Source organism: Protopterus annectens, chromosome 4.part1 (genome assembly GCF_019279795.1).
Source record: "Protopterus annectens isolate FY-2018-M chromosome 4.part1, PAN1.0, whole genome shotgun sequence".
Lineage (NCBI taxonomy): Eukaryota > Metazoa > Chordata > Ceratodontiformes > Protopteridae > Protopterus > Protopterus annectens.
The window spans coordinates 958,645,052-958,672,316 of NC_056734.1; the positions used below are offsets into that span (position 1 = coordinate 958,645,052).

General features: G+C 35.9%; 1 protein-coding gene across 1 annotated transcript in view; it reads right to left on the reverse strand.

The window, feature by feature from the left end:
* PRSS56 (serine protease 56) overlaps nt 1-27,265 on the reverse strand; it is a 2,212,799-nt gene that overhangs the window by 1,714,524 nt on the left and 471,010 nt on the right. The window contains exon 2 of the mRNA XM_044070672.1: nt 18,650-18,850. Within this exon, the coding sequence (XP_043926607.1) occupies nt 18,650-18,850 (201 nt within the window). The remainder of the gene's footprint in view (nt 1-18,649; nt 18,851-27,265) is intronic.

Consider the following 27,265-nt stretch of genomic DNA (forward strand, 5'->3'; position numbering starts at 1 on the left):
CAACCCAATAAAAATGGCAAGACAGAAAGCCATGCAGCTAACACCCAGCTCTCTAACTTGAAAAAGAAAAAGCAAAATCTGGGAAAAAGCAAGATTTTTTTGTTTGTTCTGATTCCTTGAAATTTTAAGGGTGCTCAATAAACTAGCCAACAAGCCAGAAACACACAAAATTGCTAGGAACTTTGCAAAGAGAGGAAGATGAAGGAAAATTTAAAATTTTTTGCAATCAGGAAAAAAGTGGCAGCAAAATTCACAGTCTAATATCATAATAATACAGAAATCTGCAGTTTAACAAGCACTGAAAATGCTCAACTGATAAAATATGCAGGAAACTTAAAAACTTAAAGAGAAAAATCAAACAGTCTAAAAAACCCTTAAAATAGCGTTTTCCTCTTGTTTGGCATTTACTTCTCTGAAGTACAAGCCAATACTAAGGGACTCTGGCTAACAAAGTTTGCAGATGACTGCAAACTGGGAGCCATTACTGAATCCCCAAATGATGTGGATATTCTACAAAAGGGCCTTACAGAAACAGATGCTTGGTGCCAGAGCCATGGGCTCAAGCTCAATGCCAAGAAATGTATAGTTATATTCTTTGGGAAAAAACATGTACCCTTGAATTACCACATAGGTGGCAGTACACTAAACACTGAAAGTGTGATAAGAGACTTATGGACACAGGTGGACAGTGGTCTCACCTTCGATAACCACATCGCCACAACAGTCAGGAAATCCTTATATGTGGCACACCTCATCACTAATGGCTTTTGATCCAGAAAAAAGGAGGTAATTGTCCCATTGTACTCATCCCTCATTAGACCCATTATAGAGTACAACGCCTCATTTGGTATGTACCTCTCAAGACATCTGCAACAACTGGAAAGGCTGCAGAAATACCTCACTAAAAGAATCACAGGCCTAAAGCAGATGCCCTATGCTGACCATCTAAAAAAAAAAACTCCAGCTATACTCCGTTGCATATCGTCTACTCAGAGTCAATCTCTGTTTAACATACAAGGCCATGTCAAACCCTGAGCTGCTGGACATGCTCCACTTAAAGAAACCCCAATCCCTCAGCCACACGCTCCAGGGATCTAAACCTTGTCATCACAATGAACAAAACATGCTGGAGGGATAGGTTCCTGACCCAGAGACTCCCCATACTCTGGAATAGACTGCCCATACATGTCAAGTAGAGTGCCTCCTTGGCCCTCTTCAAAAGGAACCTTGACGATTGGATAGAAGGTAGGAAATTCACACTGGGGATCACATCAGTCACCCTGCTAGACAGGTGTCCAGAGAAGTAAATATTGTAGGAAGAAATATCTGGGGAATTGTATGGTTAAGCTTGTATAGGCCCTAGGGCTGATAGCCTAGTACCAACCTATGAACCTATGAATCTATGTCATGTATCCAAAGGTTTGACTAAATAACATGCATCTACTCTCAGACACAAAATTATAATCAACATAAGACATACACTGTCAACATGTAATTCAAAATTAGGCCATACATTTTTAATAAGTTATCCTGTCATAATAGTTATTCTGCACTTTGGGTAGCAAAAATGTTACTCCATATTGCATCTGTTTCTGTAAGGCCCTTTTCTAGAATATCCACATCATTTGGGGATTCAATAATGGCTCCCAGTTTGCAGTCATCTGCGGACTTTGTTAGCCAGATTCCCCTTAGTGTTGGCCTGTACTTCAGAGAAGTAGATGTCAAACAAGAGCGGTCCCAGGACTGAACCCTGAGGTACTCCATTTGTCAGATGTCTGAAGTGGGATTTGGAGTCGGCTACTTTTACAGTCTGGGTTCTGTCAGTAAGCAAGTTGGCAACCCGAGTGACATAGGGATTTATGCCCAGTTTAGTAAGTCTGTCTATCATTCCAGAGTGGGGAATGGTGTCAAAGGCCTTGGCAAGGTCCAGATAGGTTGTGTGGACTGCCTTACCCTTGTCCACAGCTCTAGAGACTGATTCAAAGATGTCAATCAGGTTCAGGAGACAAGATCAGCCCTTCACAAACCCAAACTGGGTGGGGTCCAGTGTTTGAAGATTAACAGTGTCTTTGGTTATAAGTTCCATGATATACGTTCCATGCCCTTGCAGATCAGGCTCATCAGACTGATGGGACAGTAGTTCCCGGGATCCAATGTGGAGCCCCCCTTGTGGAGTGGTCTAACTGTAGCTGTGCACCACTCAGTGGGCACGAAGCCTGACGTGAGGCTATGATTAAACATGACACTTATGTGAGGTGCCAGTTCATTTTGTAGTTCATGTAGTACACAGCTCGGGATGTCATCTGGCCCCATGGATGCTGTATTCTTAGCTTTGGAGAGTGTGGTTTCTACCTGTGTGGCCGTGATTACCGAAATGTGACAATCTTTTGGTATTGAGATGGGCCTTTGGGGAGTGAGAAGGGGGTGAAGTTAGCACTATATTGATCTGCGAGGATATTGGCAATATCCTTGGGATCAGTATATTTAATGCCATTCTGTTGTAGCTCAGAGCAGATCTGAGCATTGCCATTTAGATTCTTGCCATAACTATAGAATGCTTTGTGGTTGTCTTTGGAATCTTTGGCAATTTTATTTTTGTAACTAGCTTTGGAGGATTTTATGGAGGGATCTCAGCTTCTTACTGAGGCTGTTAAGGGAGTTTTTTGCATCCTGGGATTTTCCTCTTTTCTGCAACAGTTTCTTCCTTCTGTTGTATAGTTTGTTTATGTCAGGGGACCACCAGATTGGCTTCCTTTTTTTTGGAGGACAGTGTCTTGTTTCTATTTGGGATGGCACGATTCATGCACAAGTGGATGTACTCATACAGTGCCTTAGTGTAGGATTCAGCAGCCGAACTTTCAGCTCCCGTCTGCATGTGTGCCATGAATTTTGTCACTTAAGTAGCATGAAGTTGGCTTTGGAGAAGTTTTTTACAGAGGTTTTCTTACTGCGGGAGTGGGGGTGGGATGTGGATGTCAAGGGTGATTTGCTTATGGTCAGACCTGACTAATGAAGGGGTGACCATTGGTGTGGAGCATCTATCTCCCATGTTAGTAATGACCAGGTCTAGGATATTGTAGCCCCTGGTGGGACAATGGATTAGTTGATCCAGGGCATTGGAATTTATGAATTCCAAGAACCGTTGGGAAAAGGTGTTGGTACCTGAGTAGTTTTCCCAGTTAATGGCAGGGTAGTTGAAATCACCTAGTATTAGGGTGTTTGGTTGTATCTTAATTTCCTTACAAGACTTGTATTACTTTTTTTGGCGACCTAATCTAATTGTACTTTTTGGCTAACATTAATTTAAAGCTAATTGCTATTTAAAACTGTCATATATACACAATCAGTTGGGTATTCTTCAGACTTATAATGTCTGATTATTTTTATGAGTTAATGACATATTTGCTATTTATTCAGTCAGTATTTTTATCATCTTTGCAAATATCCACTCAGCTACACTTAAGTCTATGATTTACAAGTATTAGTCTACTAGTGAACATATGTTTGGCCTTATATCAAAAATGAGTAGATTTAGATGACCTTGATCCCCACATTGAATTATTAATAATGGAAATGGAATGATAGAATGATCATGAGAGAAAAGATGACAATAATCATAGTAAAGAGAGTGAGTGCTACAGTCATTCCTTCTCCATATTTGTGAATCCTGAAATGTTAAAATCTGTTATTTCAGTAAGGGATAAATTGTTCACAGTGATGGGATTTTTCACTGCATTTATTCATTAAAACCCATCTGATCTGCCTGAAATAGTAAAATTTTATTTATTTATTTATCCTATAATGGCTCAGTTATGCCCACTTGGTTAGTAGCCTCTTTTCAGGGAAGACCTGGGATTGATGGTATTTGTATTACTAGAGGAAACTTGGCCAGGGAATCAGGGGACTTCTCCTCCTCTTTTTATAGGTGTTCTAGGATCTTTTACATTTATTGGAGCTACTAACAACTCAAGTCGATAGGGCCTTGGTTTAACATTTCATCTGAAGGATGACGCACTCAAGAGTGCGACCCCCACCCCATGCTACACTGTAGTATCAGTAATTGATCCACCTGATTTGGGAACAGAACCCACAGCCTCCTGCAGAAAAGGCAAGTGTGCTACCTGTTGCACCATTGACACTGCTCAAAATGAGTAAGATCAAGTATTTCTACCCCCTCCCTGCCCTTCTTTATATCCAGGGGTAGTTATTATTAAATAAGTACACCAAGTACATCCAACAGTTTTTTGTTACTCTCTGAATAAAAATACTGTAATACTAAAGGGAAACTTCAATTAATTTAGTTTCTCAAAGCTGAAGTGTACTTGCCAGCGATAACTTCTAAATAGAAAAAAAAAACATAAAGGAAGGGAGTTAGGTTGAAGCTTCTTCCAAGACATTATTTGATGGAACTAAAGAAATTACCAGATAAGATTAGAAATGATAATAAGATGGATTGATTAAATGCTCAAACAACTAATAAGAATCAGAAGAATTACACGGTAACTGGCAAGCAGCCATTTTACGTAGAGTATAATTCTAAGGATGTAAATTAGGTACTTGAGAAGGTGTCACAGCTATTGAACTACTAAATGTTACTGATAATGCATCAAGTTCTAATACAGAGAAAGGCTCTGGCAGCATAAGTTGGGAAATTTAAGAATAAAACTCATCAACAGATAGTCTTAGCTGACAGTGTTGGGGACGGTCAGTTAAGATTCTTAGTCTATCACTGAAATTGACAAAAAACAGATTACTCTGTCTCCTCTCCCAGACATAAAACTTCTAGATGATCCAAGTTTTTTTTTTAAAAAACCTTACAAAAACAAAGATTTATGATTAGTTGAAAATTCACTCCACTGGAAATGATTACTCTGGTGAATCACAAGCATGTTGCTGATTTTACATAAAATATTGTAAAAGCAACTAAGCTCATGTAATATCAAGTGAAATATTACCCTTATTTGTATTTGCAGATGGACAGGTCGTTAAAGCAATCTTCCTCGATAACTGACTTAGACAATAAGGTCTAAAATACAAAAGTGAAGTTGTGAAGACTTGGGAAAATCTTTTTTCTCTCCTCTTTTTGTTTCCCTTACAATATAAATACCACCTAGGGTCTCCACTAAATAGAGGCTACTGGTCAGGTGGGCATAACTCAGCCATCAAAAGATAGACAGATAGATAAATAAATAAATAAATAAAATGTATTACTATTTCAGGCAGAAGATCTGATGGATCAACTTTAATAGTAGAATGTTTTTAACAGGTACGTTTTAAGCAGCTGATATTTTTTTTTTTCTGAAAAGCCATCAATAAGGTTGAGTCAGGTTACAGATACTCCAGATTTTATTATGCTAATATATGTAGCTTGGGGAAGAAAAGAGTTGATGAACATGGATTAAATGTAACAGATAATGATTACAAATTATTATCATCTCTGGAGCTTAGGATGTAATTTGCATTATTTTTGCAAATTTTCAAAAGTTTTATTGTGCCAGGCAATAAAGATTTAGAGGAAGTGTAGTGGTCTTAGTACACACCACTATTTTGGCAAAACATATATAATCGGATACCAGCTATGAAATATTAAATCTTGACATGTCAACATTTATAAATGGAACTGTATTAGGTTCACTGCTGCTTAATAAGGTCTAAACTTGAATGATGAATAGCATACTGAATTGTTGGATTCTTTAATTATCTTAATATTTTCTGACATACAAACATTTGAATTGGTTGATGTTTGTACTTATGGGTTTTTCAAATGATTACGTTAACTACAGATAATCACAGTACTGATTTAATATTAATAAATAAACAAGGTATATATTTAACAGATGCTGAACCAATGGGTAACTCACATGATGAAGAGATATTCTTTACAATATCTCTATGTGACACATTGACTGGAATTAAAAATCTGTGACTGTACATAAGTAGAATTTCAAGATTTTAGTGTCTCACATTAACAAACTAGCATATTTTGTGGTTGAAATACTTTAAAAAAACTCTCATTCTCAATTTCTTAGCTAGCTCTTTTAAATATAAAGTTAGTACAAAGTCTAAAAAGCCTCTACAGTGGAGCAAAGCTATATCTCCACCATTAATTGACACAGATTCATAGATTCAAAGATATTCCAAAGCCACTGAGCCATACGATCAATTACACCTTGCCAGTACTCTCCTTTAGGCCACATGTCCGTTTTCTATGAAAACCATACCACTCACTCCTAAATTTGTAGACACACACATCCAGTCATCTAGTTTATGTTTAAAGGAAGATAGTGAGTCACTTTGCATAACATGCTGGAAAAGTTTTGGTAGGTGCTTGGCTATAAACTTGCTCTTCCATCATGTGTTATGTATGTACCGTTGAAAATCTAGGTCCCTGGTTCTAGTACTGATAAAGATATTGGCTTGCAGAAAAGCATGCTGTCTAAGACAATTAGGTCTCTAACTGCGTTTTAAACAAACTGGAAATCTCCTCTAAAAAGTCTGTAAGACATTGAATAAAAGATAAGAAGAGTAATAAACGTCTCAAAGGAACCATGCGTAATCTCTTTAATATTAAAAACAAAGTCACATATATAAGATACAAGCTTTTGCAATTGCGTTTCTTCAGCTGTAATACTCATTCAATAGCACACATTAACTTTATTTATTTTACATGTTCAGGATTAGGAATAAATATATTAGAGGGTCAGCCCAGGTTGGAAGGTTTGGAGACAAAGGCAGAGAGGCAGGATTATGCTGGTTTGGACATGTGCTTTGCAGGGATGCAAAGTATATTGGGGAAAAAGATGCTAAGGATGAAGCTGCCAGGTAACAGGAAAAGAGGAAGGCCTAAGATAAGGTTTATGGATGTGGTGAGAGAGGACATGCAGGTGGTTGGTGTGACAGAGCAAGATGCAGAGGACAGGACAAAATGGAAACAGTTGATCTGCTGTGGCGACCCCTAACGGGAGCAGCCGAAAGAAGAAGAAGATTTTATTTTACATATGTTTACCGGAAAAGTCTGACTTGGAACAAAGCCAATTTTCAGTGGAGGCCCAGGCAGAAATGTTCCAGATGCATGTCTTTATAACAAAGGAGGAAACCCATATGCAGGGAGGACATGCAGACTCTGCAGAGAAGGCACCCCTGCTGAAAATCAAACTGGAGAACCTCTTGCTGTGAGGCGACAACTCAACCGCTGCACCACTGCGCTGAACTTACATAGTTCAATATCATGTGACTTTTATTGTATGGTATTGTCACATGACAAATATTTAAATTTTCTTTGTTTCAGAACAGGTTTTAAACTAATTACACCATTCTACCTAAGTACTTGATAAGCTCTTAATATGTTTATTCATTTATAATCTTCTGTTTTTGGTACTAAGTCTCCCTCTCTAACATTTTAATTGCTTGCAACACAGAAAATTCAGGTGTATGGTTAACATCCTTTTCTCGTGCATACTTATATAATGCATTTATACAAATACTGATATTGAATAACAAGAAAGAACTTCCAGTGTCTCTTGGTAATTCAGGAATTTTAGGTTTGAGATCTCATTGGTTAGGAACCTTTGGGGGCTTTCTAATAGTTTGATATATTTAGTGAGACACATCCTATTGTACTCAATAGTTGATTACCTCCTTAGACCTTTATGCTATTCTTTTGGCAAGTAGCTGGGTTAAATAAAAATATTTCCTGGCAGTTGTTGTCACATGATAGTCAATACAGAGGGAGCCATGAACCCCAGTATCAAGGTCCCTGAATACATTTTTGTTTTACAGTAATGTTTTGTCTATACCATATGAAGGAAAGGGGTTATCTGCGAAAAGGAATTAGATTACTTTAGCATTTAGTTTTGAGTCCAGTTTTACTGCACTAAGAATTTATTAAGGAAAGTTCATTGTGGAGGATTTGTGTGTCATATGGTGACTTAACAAAACACCCTAGTTTCAATCATCTGCAATTTTATTTTTATCCAGAGGTTTTACCTTTCTGCTTGGAGATCTAAGAAGTAAATACCAAAAAGAAGAGGTCCTAGCACTGAGCCCTGAGGGACACCATTGGCTATTTTCATACTTTCTGATGAAGCACCTCCAACTTGCACTATGTAAGTTCAGTCTTTAGTGTCAATATTTAAAGCATTTAGTTTTTTATGATGACACTAAGGGAATTGTGTCACAGGCCTGGGCCATTACCAGATAAGCTGTATGAAATACATGGTCACCATCTACAGTTTCTGTAACACTGTTGAAGAAGTTTACCAGATTTGATAAACAGGATCTACCTTCCACAAAGCCAAACCAATGAGGGGTCAAGTCTAACAAGAGTCTTGATATCACAGTTTATGAGGACAGTTATAATATGTTAGACAGCATTCTAGGTGAAGAAAGGACTGCACTCAGGTCTATTTGTTTATTGATTGATTAGTTTATTTATTTGTCTTTGTTTGCAGCGAAAGTCTGACAGGGCAGTAACCATTTTCAATGGAGGCCTGGGGAGAAGAGCTCCATTTGTTTACATTGCATTCTACTTAGTTCCAGTTACCCACAGAGTAGTTACATTTTTATTTATATTTATACTCATAAAGTAGTTACATTTATACATTTTAAAATTATACAGAGGTAGATGTTACTAAAGAGAAAGCCCACGTGCAACTTAGTGGATTGTACAGGCAGCAGTTATGTCTTATATCCATTTGTAATATGCATGGAAAATATGTACGTAAGTACAGAATATATATATATAAATAAATAAATATATATATATATATATATATATATATATATATAAAATGTCCTATACCAGTTAACAATAGTAATTTGAATATTGTAAATTGACAACTGAAGGAATATATTTGGGTTAGTAAATGAAATTATGATTTTTTTTTATTAGATTAGAATGATAATAAAATGATTACTTTTCAAAAGTAGGGTTGCCACCCCTCCATTTTTTTCTGGACTATCCGGAAATCAAACTGATTCTCCGGTAGTCTGGAAAACACTGTACCAACTCCGGTATTCTGTTTCAAAAAGGAAACAGACTATTGGAGTTTGTAAATTGGCTGATTTACTATGCTTTTTTTACAGAAAAGCATAGTAAATCTGCCGAAAGCAGGCAGCAGGAATGGAAAAAGAGGGTGTTCCTCATCGAGTGATGTCATAGTGACATCACAAAACGGGCGGGATGTGGGTGAGAGGGGATGGGATGGGCGGGATTACTGATGACACGAGGGGTGTGGCTTTACTCCGGGTTTTAGCCGTGATGAAAGTTGGCAACCCTATTCAAAAGAATTTGTTCTTGAAGACTAGAAACCATGGAAAGTAGTATCTATGTATGAGTGGAGAAAATTATTGTATTGTAACTATAAACCTATCAATTTAACTTCATTTCTGATAAAATAATCCAAGTATTGATTGCTAGCTAAATAATAAATCTTCGCCTATACTTCATGTATAGATATTAATGAATATGGATTTGCTGGACATTCTCCTATCATTTGTATGACAGACTTTTAAGAATGTTGGAAAGGCTTGTGTCATATTAAAATAACATCTGTCAAACACTTTTGACACATTTCTACATAAACTGATCTTAAAACAATCTTATGTTACATGACATCAGCACATATGTGGTTCATTAAGTTAATAATAGGCTACTGGGGAGATTACAACAAGTCATGACACTGGATGAATACATTCCTAATGGAGACTTCCCTGTGGAATACGTCAGGGCTATTAGGTCCTGTTTTATTTAATTATGTATTGTCTGCACTGCCTGACACTCTGAAAAGCTGTGTTGCACAACAAGCCTGTGTTAGGGTAGCTGATGTAGTTATCAGCTCACTAATGGATGCTAAGCTTTATATACTGCCTTATTCTCTGCCTCCCCACGGACAAAGACATTACAGGGTTAACATTTAAATGCATTAACAGTTAAGTTAGGATTGTGGTAACTTGTCACAGGACCCCAAAAATAAAATTAAACGTTGATACTCTTTATGTTGCTGAAACAGGGAAAGATTTGCTTAACATAATTAATAAAACATTTTCATTTGGAAAAAGTAATGAGAAAAACTGGACTTCTCGTTAGGGTCTCAGTACGTCAAGGGAAATTAATACTCCATCAGATTTAAGCCTATCATACAGATGCTTCTTGAGTATAATGCCCCATTTTCTGCTTATACTCAGAAGGGTATAAATTATCTTGACACTGTTTTTAAGAACATTTTCTGTTAGCCATTTCAAGTATAAAACACCTTCCATACAATGATAGACTGGTTAAACTTGACACTATTTGGGGTAAAATATGTTTTGGCTTTTTGAGGCTAAGAAATGATGTATTGAGTGCCATTCTGGGTTCCAGAAAATCCCAAATCTCAGTACTTTCTAGAAATTGAACATCACAATGCCCATTATATGAAATTGACTTTAATAAACCTTCTGTCAAGGAGAGATTTCTCTCACAACTGATTCCAAGGTTGTGGAATAAATTGCTGTCTTTTCTTAGATGTGCAGCAGGGTCACTATCTATGTTTAAATGGCTTTCAGATAGCTGGATGTAAATAACCAAATATTGTTATAGTAAATACATTACATTTCTAGATGTTTTTTACATCTGAATACAGGTTGGGTAAACTATGCAAGTTAACTATTAGCAGCCATCCACCTAATTTTACAGACTGGAGCAGAGCAAAGACATTTAAGAAATAGGTAATGGAAAACAAAAGCTCAGGTAAATCATGTTGTTAGTGCTGTTCAACTGTAGGTTGCAGACAGCACTTATGAGATTACTGAGTAGAAAAAGAAAAAGACCATAGAGACATTTTTTTTTTTCATTTTAGTTCATTGCTCTTCAGTGCTGGGCTGCTGTCAGCACTCCAATATGCAATCCGGATAAAAAACCCAGAGAACAGAGAGGAGGAAGAAAAGACATCAAAGCTACTTTCTATTTTATGTTCTTTATGATTTAATGCTATACAAAACCTTTATCAACTTCATACAACCTGGTCTGTATTGTTTCAAATGCTCATGAAAAGAGAGGCTTCCATGAGACAGCAATCCAAGGCTAGCTTCCAGAGAAGAACAGCGTACCAATTTGTGATTGGCCACCTTCTGCTGGGGTATTGCTTTATTTTATCTGTATACTTTAAATACCTAGTACTGAAGCAATATTATAGTCTACAACAGGTAAGGTAACCCCTTACACTGTTGTTGCAGATCTTATAGATTTCATTGCATTCTCTGTCTCAGCTTATTCACACTACTGTGACTGTTTATTACATATAGTGCTTATTCACACTACTGTGACTGTTTATTACATATAGTGCTTATTCACACCATTGTGACTGATTATTACGTATAGTGCTTATTCACACTATTGTGACTGATTATTACATATAGTACTTATTCACACCATTATGACTCAGTATTATATATAGTGCTTACTCATACTATTGTGACTGATTATTACGTATAGTGCTTATTCACACTATTGTGACTGATTATTACATATAGTACTTATTCACACCATTGTGACTCAGTATTACATATAGTGCTTATTCACACTATTGTGACTGATTATTACGTATAGTGCTTATTCACACTACTGTGACTGTTTATTACATATAGTGCTTATTCACACCATTGTGACTCAGTATTATATATAGTGCTTATTCACACTATTGTGACTGATTATTACGTATAGTGCTTATTCACACTACTGTGACTGTTTATTACATATAGTGCTTATTCACACCATTGTGACTCAGTATTATATATAGTGCTTACTCACACTATTGTGACTGATTATTACGTATAGTGCTTATTCACACTATTGTGACGGATTATTACATATAGTACTTATTCACACCATTGTGACTCAGTGTTATATATAGTGCTTACTCATACTGTTGTGACTGATTATTACATATAGTGCTTATTCACACTATTGTGACTGATTATTACATATAGTACTTATTCACACTATTGTGACTCAGTATTACATATAGTACTTATTCACACCATTGTGACTCAGTATTACATACAGTGCTTACTCATACTATTGTGACTGATTATTACGTATAGTGCTTATTGACACTATTGTGACTGTTTATTACATATAGTACTTATTCACACCATTGTGACTCAGTATTACATATAGTGCTTATTCACACTATTGTGACTGATTATTACGTATAGTGCTTATTCACACTATTGTCACTGATTATTACATATAGTACTTATTCACACCATTGTGACTCAGTATTATATATAGTGCTTATTCACACTATTGTGACTGATTATTACATATAGTGCTTATTCACACTATTGTGACTGTTTATTACATATAGTACTTATTCACACCATTGTGACTCAGTATTACATATAGTGCTTATTCACACTATTGTGACTGATTATTACATATAGTGCTTATTCACAATATTGTGACTGTTTATTACGATAGTGCTTATTCACAATATTGTGACTGTTTATTACGTATAGTGCTTATTCACACCATTGTGACTCAGTACTACATATAGTACTTATTCACACCATTGTGACTCAGTATTACATATAGTGCTTATTCACACTATTGTGACTGATTATTACGTATAGTGCTTATTCACAATATTGTGACTGTTTATTACATATAGTACTTATTCACACCATTGTGACTCAGTATTACATATAGTGCACTATTGTGACTGTTTATTACATATAGTACTTATTCATACCATTGTGACTCAGTATTAAATATAGTGCTTATTCACACTATTGCGACTGATTATTACATATAGTGCTTATTCTCACTATTGTGACTGTTTATTACATATAGTACTTATTCACACCATTGTGACTCAGTATTACATATAGTGCTTATTCACACTATTGTGACTGATTATTACGTATAGTGCTTATTCACACCATTGTGACTTAGTATTACATATAGTACTTATTCACACCATTGTGACTCAGTATTACATATAGTGCTTATTCACACTATTGTGAATGATTATTACGTATAGTACTTATTCACACTATTGTGACTGTTTATTACATATAGCACTTATTCACACCATTGTGACTCAGTATTACATATAGTGCTTATTCACACTATTGTGACTGATTATTACGTATAGTGCTTATTCACACTACTGTGACTGTTTATTACATATAGTGCTTATTCACACCATTGTGACTCAGTATTATATATAGTGCTTATTCACACTATTGTGACTTATTATTACGTATAGTGCTTATTCACACTACTGTGACTGTTTATTACATATAGTGCTTATTCACACCATTGTGACTCAGTATTATATATAGTGCTTATTCACACTATTGTGACTGATTATTACGTATAGTGCTTATTCACACTATTGTGACGGATTATTACATATAGTACTTATTCACACCATTGTGACTCAGTGTTATATATAGTGCTTACTCATACTGTTGTGACTGATTATTACATATAGTGCTTATTCACACTATTGTGACTGATTATTACATATAGTACTTATTCACACCATTGTGACTCAGTATTACATATAGTACTTATTCACACCATTGTGACTCAGTATTACATACAGTGCTTACTCATACTATTGTGACTGATTATTATGTATAGTGCTTATTGACACTATTGTGACTGTTTATTACATATAGTACTTATTCACACCATTGTGACTCAGTATTACATATAGTGCTTATTCACACTATTGTGACTGATTATTACGTATAGTGCTTATTCACACTATTGTCACTGATTATTACATATAGTACTTATTCACACCATTGTGACTCAGTATTATATATAGTGCTTATTCACACTATTGTGACTGATTATTACATATAGTGCTTATTCACACTATTGTGACTGTTTATTACATATAGTACTTATTCACACCATTGTGACTCAGTATTACATATAGTGCTTATTCACACTATTGTGACTGATTATTACATATAGTGCTTATTCACAATATTGTGACTGTTTATTACGTATAGTGCTTATTCACAATATTGTGACTGTTTATTACGTATAGTGCTTATTCACACCATTGTGACTCAGTACTACATATAGTACTTATTCACACCATTGTGACTCAGTATTACATATAGTGCTTATTCACACTATTGTGACTGATTATTACGTATAGTGCTTATTCACAATATTGTGACTGTTTATTACATATAGTACTTATTCACACCATTGTGACTCAGTATTACATATAGTGCACTATTGTGACTGTTTATTACATATAGTACTTATTCATACCATTGTGACTCAGTATTAAATATAGTGCTTATTCACACTATTGTGACTGATTATTACATATAGTGCTTATTCTCACTATTGTGACTGTTTATTACATATAGTACTTATTCACACCATTGTGACTCAGTATTACATATAGTGCTTATTCACACTATTGTGACTGATTATTACGTATAGTGCTTATTCACACCATTGTGACTTAGTATTACATATAGTACTTATTCACACCATTGTGACTCAGTATTACATATAGTGCTTATTCACACTATTGTGAATGATTATTACGTATAGTACTTATTCACACTATTGTGACTGTTTATTACATATAGTACTTATTCACACCATTGTGACAGTATTACATATAGTGCTTATTCACACTATTGTGACTGATTATTACATATAGTCAAACCTGTTGCCTCCTTTTTAACTTAGTTGCACTTCATCTGGTTGCATCACTGAAATTCACATTTTTCACTGACTGTAATGTTATTACTTTAACTAATATTGCAATGCTGCACCTTATTTCTGTTGCACTGTTGCACATTACTGGTAATATCTATACTGTTGAAAATAAAAATATGTCTGATCTGATGAAGCATCTTTTGGTGATATGATAGTTCTCATCTCTCCTGTTTTACTTTTGATTTTTATATGTTTTTGTGTTTTTTCAACATGTAACATTAAAGTGTCTGAAGCCATCCGTTTGAGCAGACTTATTTTTATTTTCTGGATTTACTTGGTTGGTCAGCTACAGCGCCCTTGTTTGGTTCTTTAAAATACTGTTCTGTTGCTATTTCAATTTCAAGTAACTTTCCACTGTTGCTAATTAGTGATACTAGGCAGCCTAAAAGTAAATTAATTATTATATTGGTTACTGAGTGCACCTTTTATGATTATTAGTGTTGCTACATTTCTGCTTGCTACTGGTACCTGTACTGCAGCAAGCATTTGAGTCCTAAAAACTTCAAATTTGAACTTTTGATGTCAAATCATCCCATACAAGATTATTTACTTAGGTTTATATGTCCCCTTTTGATCACAATAGAACTCTAACACCTTATGTGAAATCTACATTAATTTTAACAATATTCTGGTTAGGGACTTCAGTTATTTATTCATTTGTTCATTCATTCATTTATTTATTATTTGCTTTTGACATTTGATCATCAGGAAAGTCAGACTGGGTAGGAGTCCATTTTCAGCAGACGCCTAGGGAACTCAGCTTCAAAGTATTGCAAAACATTTTAAGAACAAAAATGTTTTAATCTTCAAAAATAATATAAAAATATCTACAGTTTAAATAATCATGTCAAACTAGACATAATATGAAAACATTGGCTAAGAATAGATACAAGATATATGAAAATGATTTAATATTTATAGAAATTTTACACAGTATATAGAGAAGTTAAAGGTAATTTAGAATAATACAAACAGGAACTGCAATAAGAAGTGAGAGAAAAGCAGGCTTATGGTATATTTGGAGAGAAAGCCAGGGGAGAGAAATTGATAGAAGTAAGAAAATGAGAGAAGAGGAGAGAGTTTATAGCCAGTTAAATCAATTATCAAAGTGGCACAAAGCAGAACAGGTTTTCTTTCATTTTCTGAATGCAGAAACCTGGCAGCTAGGGAATCTAAGTAACTCTACTATACAGTCTTATCTATTGGTCAAGAGACCAGTGGGGGAGGGATATTACAGCCACTTTCTAACACAGGGCAGGTGTGTATTTGACTAGATAAAGTTAATACACAGAAAGGCTCTTCATGTTAAATTTGCTTATACTGTACAATCAGTAAAAACTAAATGAAAACTCCAGCCAAGCTAGAACTTCCACTGAGTGACCTCTCAAACCTCTTGTATCAGAGGCACATGGGATATATGCAAATGACACTTATGAACATCAGGTGTTTCAGCTATATGGCGATTCTGAATGTCCATGAATTATTTCTTTTTAAGTAATTTCAATGGACAATTTCAGGCCAATAAAGCCAAACCCCACTATACTGTACAATGACAAAACTCTCAGTGAAAACTTTTGGGAGTTGGGCCTTTGTGGCAGAGTTCCTGTGGTATAGGGGCTGGATGTAGTACCCACAAGCTGTGCACTCTGAAGGAAGATGCTGATGGAGTCAAAAACACCACTAATGGCTATCCTACCCAATGCTTCATTGACATTATAAATGCTAACTCCCTTGTACTAACAGTTAACAATCCTGCTAGGGGCCCAACTAGCCTCGCTCTTGTTCTCATATGTCCAAAAAAGCACTGAAAACTTTCAAGCTGTGTGAAAATATCAATATCCAAACTCTCAAGCTGCACAAAAATCACATACAACAAGTATGTTTAACACTTTTGTCTTTTACTTAAAAGATTTCTTTAGAAGCACTAACAAATGACCCAGCAGCTGATTGTATAACATTTTAACATATCACATAATCACACAACACAAATCAGATAAAAAGATCATGCTCTAAAATATAAAAAAAGTGTTAAACAGATATCAATATCAATGCAATAACAAGAAAATAAAACAAAATAATAAAACACATGAATATAATTAAAGTTTATATACACCCATATTATGAATGCTGTCAATGATGCCTGGAAAACGTGGCATTTGCTGTAAGTTGCCAACATAATTCTTTTATAACCAATAATGTTATCAATAAGACCACTTAACTGGCTTCCAAATATTTTGAAGGATTTTCATCCAGTAGAGTGTCTGTAGCAAGCATTAGTCTTTCCTATAGATTTAATACAATGAACATGTGCATACATTTTAAGTTTTTCTAATATAAAATGCATTGCAGCTGTCATAAACAGCTGTGTGGACAGTATAGGAGAAACTATAGTGAAAATGTTTTGTATTTCTTTTTTGACAGAAATTCACAGTTTCATAACCTCTTAGCCAAACCCAAAGTTATATTAGTTTAATGGAAGAAATGGTACAGTCAGTGACAAGATAATGTGAAAACATACTCTTTGAATCCATAATATTTAGTCGTTTGATATTTTAGTTTCACATATATTATTTTTAATAAATTATACCATTTCCATAATTACTGTAAAATGCATCTGTAATATGACATTACTAGAAAAAAAAACAGCCATCAGGTTTTATTTGGTATAGACATTTTACTGCTAAACTTAATGGCACCACAAAGCTTTATCAGTTTTTTAGTGAACTATGTCAAGCAACATTCGCATAGTCTGTATTGTTGTTGTAAACAAACTATGAACTCCGGGTAACAGCAAATTGTTGGAGGTCATTCTCCAAGAATCCAGCCATGTTTGAGTGCTTGGCCCCAACCCTTAGCACCCACTTTTTATCGGTGGAATGCCACAATTCCATATCAGTGCCCTTACATGCTCCATGGCTCAGTCTAATCACAGCTAGTGTGTGTAAACACACATCTTCATGGTCATGCAGATATTAAGCTCCCTGCTCCCTGCTGCCACATCAACCACAGCATGATGTCAGCAATTCAGTGAGTGGGGTGTCCTACCTCCCTACATGATGTAGCAACTGACATAAAGTACTTACTGTAACTCTTCCCAGCTAAGGTCCTCCTACTCCAGGCTGCTAGCCAAGTTTCTAGGTCATCAGGCTTGCACTCAGCTTTTTATCACTCCACATCATGGATTAGTCAGCACTCTATTAGACTTAGTCCCTTATTTTAAGCTTTATTTTTTTTCTTTCTTTCTATTACGAATTTTAGTTAGGATCTTTTTTTACAGCTTGTTGGTCATGCAGTGTGATACAGTATTTATCATCAAGGAAGTTGTTTCACTGCCCATTCAGGTTTATATATCTGAGGAGTATGATGTTGCAATTCTCAATATGTATTCCTTGGTGAAAAAAAAATGTGCAAGAAGAATGTAGAAACTGTAATCTGCAAAAATTAAGATGAATACATCTGAAAATCCTGTTGGCATTATTTTAAGAATATTCATAAAATGCTACTGGCTAACACACAGTATGATGACTTTTCTGACAACTAAACCTTACTTATGTAAACACAGTACAAGAGCACTAGTATTGAAATTACACCAAAAACACTGTTTTCAGTCTCTGGTCTTTCTCTGCTTTCCTATTCCCCTCATACTCGGCAAAGTATACTTCTCTCCTATGCTGTACTTGCATCTGCGAGACCTTGTGTGAGACATTCTGAGAAGAAAGGCTTCTTCCACATCCAGGTCCATATAGAAACACTGAAAGGTGAACAACCAGACAGATTTTGGATATTAAGCACATACAGCAAATAGTCTGAACAACAATAAAACAAAATAAAATAAATAGTACTACTATCTATATTTAAAGTACAGTTAAAAAGCAATTGAAATAAAAGTATAAGCAAATTACTTACTGCATTTGTTTAGCTTAAGCTTGCACTGATCTCGCATTGCATTCCTGCAGCCTTCTGTCACCCAGCCCTTCTCTGGACAAAATTGTTGGTAATACAGGCAAGCTGTAGTCAGGGCCCATTTTCTCTCTGTGTCATCTGGAATCAATTGGGCTTGAAGCAGGAGATCACAGCTAGGTTCTGATTTAGGGATAACGTTGGGTACTAAAATATTTAAAAAATGATTATATTTTTATATATATGAAGTAATATGGCTGGTTAACAACACATGATGGCAAATAACATAACAGTATAAGATGGTAAAGTGGTAGTTAAGGAGCTGCGATGCCTAAGTGGATGAAAAAGGAAGGATTATACCTTCTTATTCAGTAGTATAATGCCCTCAAAAACATTTTTTGCAAGGCTTAACAAGTATAAAACAAACACAGACAATGTCCAATGCATCTTGGAATTTATCAATGCAGTTCTATATTCGAAACTTTAAAACAAAATGTGTCTGCAAAAGAAATAGCTGAACCATTGGTAACTCTGGAAAAATACGGTATGGTATCTTCCATGTTTTATTCAGCTGCTTTAACTGTACTTCAGAACACACACACACACACACACACACACACACACACACACACACACACACACACACACACACACACACACACACTTGTATGGAACACCAGTATGCAGCATTTGCTTATTAAAAGTATACAATCTTTACTGCATCCTTTGACAACAGGCATTTTAAACAAACAGATGTAATGATGTTTCTCCATGAGTTAGCAGATCACTGTGACCTGTAAGGCATAGTCACAGAATGGGAGTGAAGCCTACCTATCAACCTCTAAGTGGAAGGAATTTGGACTAGGGTTGATTGCCTAGTACCAACCTATGAACCTATAAGTCTGAAGAATTTCTTCCTAGTGGATATAGCATCCTTACAACTAATAGAGTAGCTAAATGTGGAGGTGGCACTTCCATATTCTTTAAAGAAAATCTTAATTTAGTACAACTCAACTCTTCCCCACCTGACATCCCTAACTTAGAAATATCAGTAGCACTTCTAGACTTAAACAACCATAAGTCAATTATCCTCCTAGCAAGCTATCGCCCCCCTGCAAAAAAAAACACCAATATACTGAAAACACATTCATTGGTTCTTTCTTTCTCTCTTATGATCATGAATAGTTATGACTTGACCCCTATTAGTGAATAAACTTCCTGATACAAGATGACTGTTTTTTTTTCTCTTTCTGTGTTCTGAAAATGCTACTATGAAGGGTTTTGAGACTGGCACATTTCTGATTGGAAGAAATAGTTCCTGACAGTCTCCTACTGTTTTTTTTTTGATATGCTAAATAGTTGATTCAGTATGATTAGCTCATTGGTCTAGCTTGTTCCTGGATTCCTGCCGAATGGTCCTTCTTTTCTGTGACTAGAAACGGCTATTATGAATGGCTTTGAGACTAGCATGGCTCTGACTGGAGGAAATAGCTTCTGATAGCCCCCTAATGGCCATTTTGTTATGCTAAATGGTTATTTTATACAGGAGCGGCCTTAGGTCAACTGGTGCCCTAGGCAAAAGGGCTCCACTGCGGCCCCCACCACACCAACTGGTGCCCCCATCCTGGTCTACCTACACCAAATAAGTACTGAAAAAGCACCCCTGCTACAGTGACGCCATAGGCAGTTGCCTAGTTGGCCTATGCCTAAGGCCGGCTATGGTTTTATATGATAAGCCCATTGGTTCAGCTTGTTCCTGGTTTTTGCTGATTGGCTATCTGTCTCTTTTTAAGCAAACCACTGGTTAATGGGTGAGGATCTGAAGAGGTTTTTTACCGAAAGCACTTATCCACCCTGAACCTTGTTTTATGCTGCTTGGATTTTTATCTGTTTGCATCAAAGAATTTGGCTTTTAACATGACGTGTTTGTCTTGCGACAGCCTTGGTGGTACGTCTTATCTTTTCTTCTGCAGTATATTGAAAATATACTTGAATGGGTGTCTACAAACATTAGCCATGAAACTATAATACTTGGAGATTTTAACTTCGACTGGTACACCTGCTCTGCCAACCCCCCAACTAATTGGATCTATGTCAAATGAGCGAATGATCATAATGTCAAGTACAACATACTCGACACACTATGATCGTAAGTTCAAAACCTTGAACCCTTAAAAGCCTGAAACAAACAAAATTGAAATATTTTGTTTGTCCCACACCTCCCCTACACTAACATACAAAACACACACATACAACCAATGCATACAAACCCCTACACACTCACATCATTCAAACACTAACACACCTACACAAACACACCTACTTTTAAAATAAAATAGGCGTGGGATGGTTAATTATTTGACTGAAATGGCAGCAAGCCATTACCAGGAAATTGCCCTTTCCCCAATGTAGAGCGATCACAGAGATGGTATATTAAACAAAGCAGCCTGAGACGTAGCCATTCTGAACAGTGTAGCGTGTCTACGTCACATGCTACACTGACTAGGATGGCCAACCAAAACATTTACATTTCGGAACTCCAAATTTCGGCATTTGGAGTGTCCGATTAAATGAACGATCGATCAAAGGTTGTCGAGTATGTCGTACTCGACATTTTGATCGTTCGTTCATTTAACATAGACCACAACAAATTTTGTTAACCTATTTAATTTCAGTCAAATAATTAACCATCCCACACATATTGGCAAGCACACCAAAAACAATCCATTCTTGACTGGATTTTGACTAACAAATCCAATACTGAATACAATGCTGGATGTCTCTCAGACGCACTAAGCAATCATTTCCCTACCTACCTGATTCGGAAACAAGTACAAACTTCCTCCAACATTTTATTTCATTACATTCACAGTAAAAGACAATTCTCATCAACAATATTTAACTCAAGGCTCCTACAATATGAATGGACACCTCTGAAATATCTTCCACTTAATAGTGCAGTTCAGTACTTCAATAGCTCTTTCCTACAAATACTTAATGAATTAGCCCCAACTAGAAAGGTTTGCACCAAAGCCAATCAACTTCCCTGGCTATCAAAAGATACATTTCACCTACTAAAAAGAGAGACCGAGCCTGGTGTCTCTATAAAATAGTCAAAATAAGGAGGATCTCTGTACCTACCAGCTAAAAAAACTAATTAAACAGGACAAAAAAAAACTACTTCCAAGCCGATCAGCTAAAATACCAAACAATCAATCTCCTTCTTTCCCCATAAAAACCCACTACCCCAGCACTAATCAACCAAAATGTCTGTATAGCAGAACAATTACCTCCCACTTTATCACCTCTATAATCTCACTACTCAATAAAACCTCTAATACACCTCTGACCATACCAGATACTTCCATTGATAATGCTACCCTTCTCCATCTCAAAACAATTCAAGCTAGCTATATAAAACACTACTCTACAAATTAAACCTTGCACATTAGCTGCAGACCAGCTACCTGGTGATATTCTACAACTACCTATTACTTCCATTGCTTACCCAATATCCACCATCATCAACCGCTCTATCTCTGAACAATATGTACCACTCCTCTGAAAATATCACACATAATTCCTTTACATAAAGGCAGTCCCTCTACAGACATAACTAATTATAGACCCATAGCCATTATGTCTCCACTTGCCAAAATCTTAGAAAAATGTATACACAAACAACTCTTAGACCATTTTCTGTTCAATAATTTATTATCCAATACACAGCATGGCTTCTGGCCTAGGCATAGCACAAGCATAGCCCTAATCAGCTTTACTGATACTATAAATCAACTTAAAAACAAAAAGGATGTAGTCTCTGCTACCTTCCTAGACATGTCAAAAGCTTTTGACACTGTATCACATCAATTACTTCTTAAAAAGCTAGCTTCCTATCATTCTAACCCAGTATCCCTAAACTGGTGCCATAGCTACCTTTCTGATAGGAAACAAGTCACTTTATGGAACAACAACCCCCCTCAACTTCCTTTAACTGTTGGAGTCCCATAAGGTTCAATCCTGGGACAACTTCTATTTACAGTTTTTACTAATGATCTTAATACTGCAGCAAACCCAGCAATAATTGTACAATACGCTGATGATGCTTCCTTAATCTGCTCAGCCACCACAATCACAGAGCTCCAAGAAAAAACTCAAGCAGCCCTCCAAAACATTGAAAGTTAGCTAACAGCTCAGCAACGTATTCTAAACACCCCAAAAAAACAAGCTCATGGTTTTCCAGCACACCCTAATAGCCAACAATCTAGTCCCTATCTGTATTTCCTCTTATAATGACACAATAGAGCCTATTGAATATACAAAACTTCTTGGCTTCACAATTGATAGTGGACAAGTTTGACAAACACCTTGGACTAACTATTAAAAAATGCATGTCAAACTGGGCTGACTCTACAGGGCCAAAGCACACTGAAAATGCTAGACTCGCAACAGCTAGAACCCATCTATTATCGTCCGTTCTATACTGCTCTCAAATATTTACCAATCTTCGCAAATCAGATGTAAATAGACTTGAATCTTGCTATAACAAAATTTGCTATCAGTCAGTCTCAAAGAACTCATCACTGTACTGCCCTTTTTCAGCTAAATTGGTTAGAGCTCCCTCATCTTCTTACCCTGAATCACTTACTAGCTACACACACAATCTTATACAAACCTGACAATTGTCCAGCACTATCGGATCTTATTTAACTCTACAGCTACCTAACTTCCCTTAGGTCTGCTAATAAAATACTCTTAAAGGTTAGCAAAGAACAAAACTTCTATGGCATCTCCTTGTACTCCCATATTATCGCCAAAAAATGGAACTCTCTTCCACAGCATATTCTGTCCATCAATGATCACCTTAGATATTGTTTTTTTAACCCGATAGCTCTGAATCAAGTAGAGTGAACAAGTGACGTCTTGATCCCCTTTAAAGTATGCAAATTTGTAAGGAACCTATAATCTGATATACAAATATATATGCAACGTATTCAGTGACATGGCTTGGAACATGAAAAGAGATTTATATGTAAAACTGTAACAGCTTCTTATTTTGAATTATTTTGCTCAAGGAAATGGCCTAACATGTATATATAGACATGTTTTTGCATGCTTTCTTGCATTGTTTTCGAATTGTTATGTTTTTGTATTGTATTTTTGTTCTTTGTATCTGTATGGAGGTTTTTTCCGCGGGCCTACGCTGAAAATGGATATGTATCCAGTCAGACTATCCCAGTCAACAAATGTAAAATAAATAATAAATAAATAAATGATACACATACATTTAAACATACCCTTAAGGAATATTTTCAAAACATAGACTTTGCTCCTGTTCCCACCCAGGCTAAACATTTCAACCCACCAATATTCCAACTCCTTTGTTACTATTTCTCTACACCTCCTGGCTATATAACCCTTCTTGCACTCAGAACGTAACTTATTATTCAAAAAAAAAAAATGATGTATGCTAAAACTGTTTGTTTAATTCTTCCTTACTTTATAGATACCATGTATTAGAACCTTGTAATTTGAAAGTGAAATGTATGATAAAATTGTTTGTTTAATTTTGCTTACTTTAAAGATACCATGCTAAGAACCTTGTAATTTGAAGTTATATTCGCATGATTATTTATGTTCTATTTCTTCTTTCTCAAAATTTGCTTATCTCAAATGTAAAATATCTATGTAACCTCCTTGGAGCTTTTCTCCCCGGGTCTCTGCTTAAAATAGGCTTCTGGCCCAATCAGACACTACCCGGTTAACAAATGAAATAAATAAATATAAATAAATAAATGGTTTCCATCACGTCCCTTAAGTAAGAGAACAGAAGTTGTGATTTTGGTCAAACTCAAATAAAGCAAGACATTTTAGACATATTCTAGGACAGTAAGGGTTATCTGGAAGGCCCACCACTCACTCTGCTTTGTGTTATATCCTCCAAGATTGGCTCTAAAATTGGCCTCCTCACTAATACAGTTTCTTACAATGCATAAAAAAGAGGCTATCATTTTTTTTTTGGGGGGGGTGTAACTGCTTGACAAGCTCCACTGATACAAGCTCTTTGAATAAGCCAAGGAAGCAAACAGTGGCCTCTGCTATTGAGGATGATATCAGACATGAGCCTAAAGATTGTGTTATATACTTTTGCAACCAATGTGCTTTGTTCTGTACATTATTCGCATACTGCAAAAATATATACTGCAGTGGACACAAACTTTGACAGAACTTATTAATGCATGATGTTCAGCATTTTCATTTGACCTTTAGTCATCTCAGATTTTGCCTCTTTGCATGTTAAATAAATTCAAAATAGAACCCACTGCCTTGTATCTGGCCTCTTAACATAGTCCTGAGAATGCATTTGATCCTGAGTTTCTGATCCCAGAGATTTAGGGTGAGATTACAGCAATTAACAAAAGGAATAACATCATCTGGTTCTCCTGTGTGGTTACTGAGAGAATGGGTATCTTTATCTAACCATGATAGTGGAGTCTCCTGTGGCAACACAATGAGAACTCTTGTCACCCCAAAACTGATTAGGGTTCCACACAACCCAGCAAAACAGTGACTATGTGAAAGGACAGGTGTGCATATAGTTACTCTAGAAATTTAGTCCATACTCCAAAGGAAAAGGGGCATATTGCTAAAAAACCTGTACTTGTGACTTGTCCCTCTCACCAAAAGTAATTCACAGGTTGCCATATAGAGACAAACAGAATGCAGTCCAGCAAAATGTAACAGCAATAGTACAACACCCAATTATGAGAGACAAGCTTCATGGCAGGAGGACACTCTAGAGGCCTTTAGGGGATATCTACCAAGTGAAAACTTAGCAGAGAAAAGCAAAGCTCTCCTTAGGTAAGTTTACTGCAGAATATCAGTAAAAGTTCTTTTGTCCAGCATGGTTTGGTAAAAACCCCATGTTGGTCAAGTTATTAAAAACTGCAAATCCTCAAGGATAGATGGATTCCTGTTAAAGGTGCATGAACATGTGAATACAAAGACAGTTTAAGACTTGATGGAGATCTTTAGAAAAACAAGGGAAGAGCAGTAATTTCAAGCTTTCTGGCATTATGCAGCAACAGCAACCGTTTACATCCTTTGTCACTGCAGATTATAAGTCTATTAGGGGTTTCCAATTTCTGTAACTTCAGAAGATATTCCCTAAGCTTACCCACCCTTATAAATGTGGGACCATAAAAGTTAGGCATATTAACATATTTTTCATAAGGACTTGGCTGTAAACAGAATATTTTAATAACGTGGTCGATCTTCATTTCATATTCAATCTGGATGGGATGAAAGTATTCAACTAGTTCAGGTGGGATTATTCTCATGCAGTAATGAAGAAATATTAGTTGTTAGCCATTAACAAGCATGATGATGTATCAAGGAATATCAACAATGATCAAAAGTGGGGCGCAAACTACTTGACCAATGCAAACTGGAAAAGGAATGAGGCAAGGATGATGTCTGCCACTTCACCTCTCCATGTTGGCTAGTAAACCCTTGAAACCAACCAACGAAAAAGTAACTGCACGAATGGCTTGTGCACGGCTATGTGATCAATCCAACAAAACAAAAAAAGAAAGCCAGCACGCAGCATCTCTTGTAGCTTGTTTATTCCATGACCAAAAGGTCAGCAATTCACCAGTATGGTTATACTGGTTTCGGCAAAAGCCTTCTTCAGCAACCAAACTTGGAAAAGTAAAAAAATGTACATAACATTAGTATCTCCCTTATATATGTTGTCTAATGACGCCCTCTAGTGCACATAAAAATTACTACCATATTGATAATAGTACGAATTATGTGAATATAAACAGTTATTTTCATGTTACAAACATGATTAACTACGCAAGACAAAGAACACTTTGTATCAATTTCAATATACAATTTTTAGTGAAATGATTTCAAAATTGGTGATTTAACCCAGGAGAAAATAGGGCCCCCAATTTGATAATCCACATTTTCTCTTTGTTTGTTAACATTTCATGTAGTGTATGAGCCTCTTTATTCCTGAACCTAATATGGTCAATGACCATAAACTAAAAGACCCAGTCAGATGTTTAACCATATGTTTAAATAAAGAACTCAAACCTTTCTTGTTTTTGATATCACTTAGATGTTCCCCAACCCTTATTTTAAAGGGTCGGGATGTTTGCCCCACATAAAATGCCCGACAACTACATTGGGCTAAATAAATAACCTAAGTAGTATTACAATTAGCAAAAAATAAGACATTATATACATGTGGAGAGTTATGGGATGTGAAACTATTTGGCTTTAACACTCTTGGACAGTAAATACAGTGGCCACATGGATAGCAGCCTGATATCAATTGACCAGTAATAGTCATTTGTTTAGTTGAACTCAAACCTTTGTCATAAACCCTTTTGCAATGGCTAAGTAAGGAGCCATTGAAAGAATAAAGTCTGCCCCTTCCGAAAAGTATAGGAGCATCGAACGCCAATATAATTGCTTAAAGTGTCATCTGATCTTAATAGATGCCAATGTCTATGAATAATATTCATAAAACTATTGGTGTTTCTCCCATAGGTTGTAATTAATCTGAGTACCTGTGATTTTTCAGTATCCCAAACCAGATATGACAACAAC